This window comes from Benincasa hispida, unplaced genomic scaffold (genome assembly GCF_009727055.1).
Source record: "Benincasa hispida cultivar B227 unplaced genomic scaffold, ASM972705v1 Contig316, whole genome shotgun sequence".
Lineage (NCBI taxonomy): Eukaryota > Viridiplantae > Streptophyta > Magnoliopsida > Cucurbitales > Cucurbitaceae > Benincasa > Benincasa hispida.
The window spans coordinates 441,787-448,515 of NW_024064794.1; the positions used below are offsets into that span (position 1 = coordinate 441,787).

At 38.5% G+C, this 6,729-nt stretch overlaps 1 protein-coding gene and 1 non-coding gene across 2 annotated transcripts; one reads left to right on the forward strand and one right to left on the reverse strand.

Annotated features, from left to right (window-relative positions):
• Positions 1-855: 855 nt before the first annotated feature.
• On the reverse strand, positions 856-1,953 carry LOC120069319. Its single transcript, XM_039021049.1, has one exon. It carries the CDS (start codon positions 1,951-1,953, stop codon positions 856-858), a length of 1,098 nt encoding a protein of 365 aa, XP_038876977.1.
• A 769-nt stretch (positions 1,954-2,722) lies between these two features.
• Positions 2,723-2,828, forward strand: LOC120069336. The gene has a single exon (XR_005479509.1). It is a non-coding gene; the product is annotated as a small nucleolar RNA R71 (small nucleolar RNA).
• Positions 2,829-6,729: the final 3,901 nt, after the last annotated feature.

Here is a 6,729-nt window from a genome sequence, read left to right on the forward strand (position 1 = left end):
TTAGTATGTGAGAGGTTTATGTTGTTTTTCAATATGTTGATATCTGATCTACTTGGTGTTGAGCATACTTGCATAGCTGTGGGTTTTATTGATTAAGGTTATACATAAATGTAGTATTGATATGTTGTCAATAATTTCATGTGTATGTGATGGGAGCCATGGTATCAAGGATTTTCAGTAAGTTCCAGAATTGTACATGTTGATTCTTAAAACGTTGAGACTGTGTGACATATCCTCATTGATTAGTTAGACGACCTCACCAGTTTGTGTTTCCTTCGGGATTCACCAGTTTGTGTTTCCTTCGGGATTCACCAGTTTTGTGTTCCCTTCGGGGTTCACCAGTTTTGTAGGCATACTTAACTACAATAGGATAGGGCTCAGTCTTTCGTTTGTTCCATTTGTTTATGTGTCGTAGGTGGGTATCTAGAAGACATAGATGCCTAGCCTGACCCCAGTGGTGGGGTTACTTACTGAGTATTTTATACTCACTCTTTTTCATGTTGTATTTTAGGTAAAGGTAGAGATGTACCAATGATGGCGTAGCAGAATCCGTGATTGTGCCACTGGGACTAGTTTTTACGCTTCTGTATCATGACATTAGAGTCCTTATTTTTTTTAATGTTTAGTTTTACTGTCTTAAACTTATTATTACGGTTTATTTCTTTTATATACTTTTAATAGTCTTTACGAATTATGGGTACCCTATTATTGTTTTAACCATTGCATTTAATAAATGTCTTTCGAATTTCTCTTGTTTAATTAACATTTATTTCAACATAACTGAGCGTCGTTTTAAATTTTATGCATGCATTTATTTTAGTAACGATCTAACCTAAGTTCTAGAGGGTCGGGTCGTTACATGTTTGATTCAAGAAAAGTATATTTAAGGTGGTTAGGTAATGGTTTCAGTTCTAGTTCTGGTGGTTCTTCTAATGATGGACGCGTTGGTTTCGTCTGCCGGTCATTCAGACTTGGCGACTCGAGTTTCTTCATGCTTTCTTCCAACGCAAGGACCTCACAAATTTGGGTCGCTTCTTCTTCAGGCAACTCTATTTTGTTAAGTTGACATTCTTCATTATCGGGGAACTTTAATGCGTTTAATACATTAAATTTCACTTCCTGATTGTCTACGTGCATGGTCAATTCTCCCTTGTGCATGTCTATTAATACTTTCCCAGTGGCGAGAAAGGGTCGTCCAAGAATGATTGGTACATCCATGTCTGCTTCATAGTCTAGGATGATGAAATCCGCTGGGAATATGAATTTGTCAACTTTCACTAGAACATCCTCAACCTTTCCTTCAGGGTATGTGATCGTCCTATCAGCGAGTTGAAGTGTTACAGAAGTGGGCTGTGCTTCACCAATTCCCAATTTCTTGAAGATTGAAAATGGCATGAGGTTAATGCTTGCTCCCAAATCACACAATGCATGTCCTACGTCCAACCCTCCGATTGAGCACGAGACTGTGAAGCTTCTTAGGTTCTTCTGTTTCTTGGGTAATTTATTATTGACTAACGCATTGCACTCCTGCGTTAGAGCAATTACTTCCGTCTCGCTGATTCTCCTCTTCTTTGTCAGTATATCCTTCAAGAATTTGACGTACTTTGGCATTTGTTCTAAGGCTTCTACAAGTGGAATATTAATGTGCAGCTGCCTCAGGAGTTCAAGAAAATGCTTAAATTTTTGTTCATCATTCTTCTTCATCAAACGTCTAGGAAATGGTGCGTTCAGCTGCACCGCAGGTTCTCCCACGTTAGATGTGCTTGGCTTTGAATGGCTTGTGGATTCAGGCGTTTGTTCTTCTTGATCTTCCAATGTCGTTGGGCGTGTGTTGATCTCTTTTGAAGGATTGTTGGTTCTTAGGTTCATGGTTCTTTCTACAAGAGGTTTGCCACTTCGCAATGTCACCGCATGACATTGCTCTTTTCTGTTGTTATTTCCTGGGGTTTCCATGTTGCTGGGCAAGACTCCTGGCTGTCGATTCTTCAACTCACTAGCAATCTGCCCCACCTATATCTCCAGATTTCTGATGGAAGACGCTTGGCTTTTTAACAATGCGTTATTTTGGGCGATATATTCCTTTAAAAGGTTTTCAAGCGAAGATGCTGAACTCGATGCATGACCTCCTCTATTAAAGAATTGTTGGTGCGGCTGCTGCGATGGCTGGAGTCTAGGCGGCGATCCTTGCCTTTGCTATTGGTTTACCCCTGGTTAGTGTTGCTCCTGTTGATGATCTGCCCAAGAGAAATTTGGATGGTTCCTCCATCCAGGATTATAAGTGTTTGAGAATGGGTTATTTTTAATAAAGCATATCGATTGCGGATTTTGTGGACAATCAGAGTAGGAATGGGGATCTCCATAGCCCACACAGCTAACCATGAGCTGTACGAATGTTTCTACCTGATTTATCTTTTGCGGGTTTAATGCGTTCCCCAGTGACATATTCTGCAAAAGGTTTGTCATAGTAGCCACTTGTGCAGAGAGCATGGCTATTGCGTTAGAGTCAATAAAATTCACATTCTGAGATCGCCTCTTCCTATCTGTTCTTGCGTCGTAAGTGTCATCCACCCATTCCATATTATGCTTGGCTATGCGGTCCAGTATTTCCTTAGCTTCATTATAAGATTTTTCCATGATACCGCCATCTGCAACTATGTCGACTGCCATTTGAGATGCTCTGTTTAATCCGCCATAAAAGGTCTCCATCTTGATGGTTAACGGTAAACCGTGATTGGGGCAATTCTAGACTAATCCTTTAAAGCGCTCCCATGCGGCACTCAAGGTTTCAAATTCTTCCTGCTCAAAGTTCATGATCTATCTCCGCTTACTTGCGTTTGTGGTGGGTGGGAAGTATTTCTGTATGAACTTCTCCACCAACTTTTCCCAGGTCGTGATCTCCCATGGCTCCAAAGAACTTACCCATTGCTTTGCGTCGCCACGCAGAGAATAAGGGAATAAAGATAGTCTGATAGCTTCTGGAGTGATTCCAGGAATCATAAACGAGTTGCACATCTCCAGGAAACATTTCATGTGGGCGTGAGGGTCTTCTCCCCGAGCACCCCCAAATTGTCCAGCTGTTTGGAGCATTTGTAAATCACAGATTTCATTTCAAATTTTGTCCCATCTGGCGTGGGATATATGATCCCTGGTGAGGAATCATACAACACAGGAGACACATACTCCCGCATGGGATGCGTATGTTGGATTTTATGTCCTAAAACTCGTAGCTTGTAAATTAATAAACATATTCTGTTTTGTTTTTTGATAAAATTGTTATTGAAATTATAATCTTGAATCCAATAAACTAAGGTCCTGAGGCTATTTAGTGTAGTTTGAACTTTATGTAGTGACATAAATGTGGATCAAGTTCAAATATATAGCCAAAATGGTCTATAGTATATGAATAAGATTGGGTGCCTTATTCTGGGAATACTATGGATGCGGCCCATTTTGTAGTTAGTACAAACGATGTGATCCTAAATTGTTCATGTGGAGACATGAAAGTGGGGGCATCCTATATAAAGAGTTTACATAAGACTGAACCATGAAATAGTCACTTTTCACGTTCTAAACACCGTTTTATGTATAAAACTGAGTATTTCGTTAATTGATGACCTAGGTAACTTAATCTTAATCCTGAGCTAACTATGAACTCCTGTTCACTTGGAATTATCCTTAGATTTGTATAGGTGAGGGCAGTTCATTATCGCTGGCCCAATAAGCCTCCTATTTTAGGGGTAAGATCAAGTGGATAGTTGGGAACATAGGGTACAAGATGGAATTCACTTCTACCCGTTATAGGGATAGTAGATAGGTTGTTCCCTTTAGTACTGAATCCAGGTCTTGAAGGGGCCTCACCCTCTCCTTGGCCCGAGAGGGGTTCAGTTTATAGGTTTTACCTTAAACCAATTGTTCATTAGAGGATCAGTGGAATTTAAGGAACAAAATGTAGTCTTGGCGGTAAAATGGTTTTTATGACCCAACCGAGATTACAAACAAACTGTGAAGGATTAGCTTACTAATCATGGTTATATCATATGGACATAAATATATCTATAGTGAGGGGAGTGCAACTTCGAGACTATAGTGGAATGACCCGTGAGTTAACGAATGTTGATTAGCTCCGTCTAAAGAGTTTAGCCAGCTAATCTCGGATCGTTGGAGCCCATGATCTATAGGTCCATTAGGTTCCCCTACTAGCTCATATGGAATAAACTTAGAACAGTATGATAGAATAATTCGAATTGTTCGAATTAGGTGAAGAGAGAGAAACCGACAAGTACATGTGATATAGTGGTCAGTTTTTCAGTTTAGAGATACAACTTTATTATTTAAATATGATTTAAATATCAAGAATATGAATACGTTCATATTCGCAAGCTCGGAAATAATGGAAATGGACAAAGATGTAAAAAGTCAAAGAGTTGACTTTTGACTTCGAAAAGTCAAAGAGTTGACTTTTGACTTCGAAAAGTCAAACTTTGACCGACCTTATATTCAACTGTGATTTGAATTTTGAGAAAATGAATGCAGATTCATGCTCGAGAGGTCAAAATTAGTCAACACGAAAAAAATCATAAAAAGTCAAAATGTTGACTTTTCGGTCAAAGTTTGACTTTGACAAAATGACTATTTTGCCCTTTGACTAAAGTTAGTGGGAAAATCCAAACTTTTGTTGGATAATTCCACTAACAAGATAGTGGGCTAGGTGTTGCCTTGAGACATCAAGCCCACTTAGATAGTGGATTTTGAAGTGTTGGGTTTTTATGAATTTGTTTCATGCAATTGTTGCATGCCTTTTTTCTTTCAAATTGGATGAAAAACTTTAGCCATTTTTGCCAAAATTGTTTTCTAAATTTGGGCTGGAAAAATCACTATTTTTTAGTGAAATTCAAAACCCAAACCCAACCCAAAATTCCATCTTCTATTTCCATCACTTTCTCTCTCTCGGGTTCTTCTTTCATCGGGTCTCACAACTCAGTTCTGAGTCCAGAAGATAGTAGGTCAGCTCTAGTAGTGATCCGGAAGAGTTCGAGTCAAGATTCAGCAAGGAAAAGCGTTTTTTTCAGGAGCTACAAAGGTTGTATTCTATCCCTATTAATTTACTGTTTTTCCTTCATTTGCATGTTAATTTCCTTTTAATTAAAAGTAATTAAAGTGTAATTAGATCCTTATTCCACTACATATGTCTCGTGTTCCATCACCAAGTTTTTGATGCAAATGAGATGACTTGCTTATCTCCTTTTATGCGTTAGACTTCTATTCGACACTTCTCAATACGAATGTCATACAATACATATCTCTAGGATGTATGCATCAGTCACAAGATGCAATAAAACACCAGTGCGTCTATCTCTAGATATACTAAACATTTCTAACTTAATGCTAACTTGCTTATTCTCTCGAATAATTTAAGCTAAAGCTACTTTTACCAATTGATTTAGTTGGCTTAAATGTTTCGAAATGGAATTTTGCATGAAGTTTTAGATGCATCCAACATATAACAAGAAATAAACAGTGGCAAAGTAAGATAGATCAAATATGTGAATTTATAAAGAAACTGATTGTCTTTACAAAACCAACACTTAATCAAATGAGATGACGAAAACGATAAGTAAGATGAAATGAAAGGAGTCAAGCCGCAGAGTACAATCTCTTGTCCTCTTTGGCTCAATTCTAATTCGTGTACAACCACTTGTGGAAGAATTGGAAGAAAGTTCTCTCTCGAGCTCAGCTTTCTCCTCCCTTTGATCGACGGTGGTGGTGGTTCTCTTCCCTCTTATTCTTCTCGTCACCACAGCACAGCTCTAAGGTCTCAAAATTTCAGAATTATGCAATGAGCTAAAAAGATCCCTTTATCTGGTGGGATTTCTTCTATTTATAGGTGTCGGTCTTCTCCAACTTGAAGATGGGCAGCATTAATTCCATACCCTGGTCAGCTGTCTGACACTCAGATCCTTTTCAGACGCCGCAAGCTGCAGATGCCCATGCTTGCAATTGGTGATTTGACAAAAACAGCCTGAATCAATGAATCTTCCTTGCGTTGAATCCCTCCGATGCGTGCCCATGCGTTTTTCATTGCCTGCGACACTTAGAATATTTGTTGAAAACCTGTAATATCATGCATTAGTGCCGCAGTATTTTAGCAATAAATATTCTTTTGCATGAGTTTGATAGTGTTCGAGTAATTCCATGCGTTTTCTCTAAAAATGAAGAGATTTTATCATTAATGGCCCTAATTGTTCCAACTTTTGAGTCAAAATAACTTGTATTTCTACAAGTTATCAGTAGCACCTGAATTAAGGATCCAAGCAGAATCATCATTCTCTACCAGACATGTTAAATAATCGGTCAAAAGCTTTAAACAGAAATACTAACGAATTGCTGAAAAGAAAAACACATTGACCTACGTTAGATTTTAAGTAAATACCCATTGTAAAACAAAACAACATCCAATAAAGTTTTAGCAAAACTAACATGAACCCCATGTGACATCTAATTTCGCAATGACGCTTCAAAGGTTTAGGACAAAAGTCGCCGAAGGGAGGTTAGTTATCCCTCCTCTGAATTGAGAAGTTCTCAACCAGTCATTAATACCAGAACAACTCTTGTTCCTATAACGACAAGTCATCATTGATTTGGCCAAGAGATCATTAACTTACTTAACAATCTCTCGTAAGTGTGACTCACCATTTTAAGCCCTAGAGGTCCGTCCCAAAAGGTAAATCC

Coding starts and splice junctions, on each gene's coding strand:
- LOC120069319 (XM_039021049.1), bottom strand. CDS start 1,953: ATGGAAACCCCAGGAAATAACAACAGAAAAGAGCAATGTCATGCGGTG.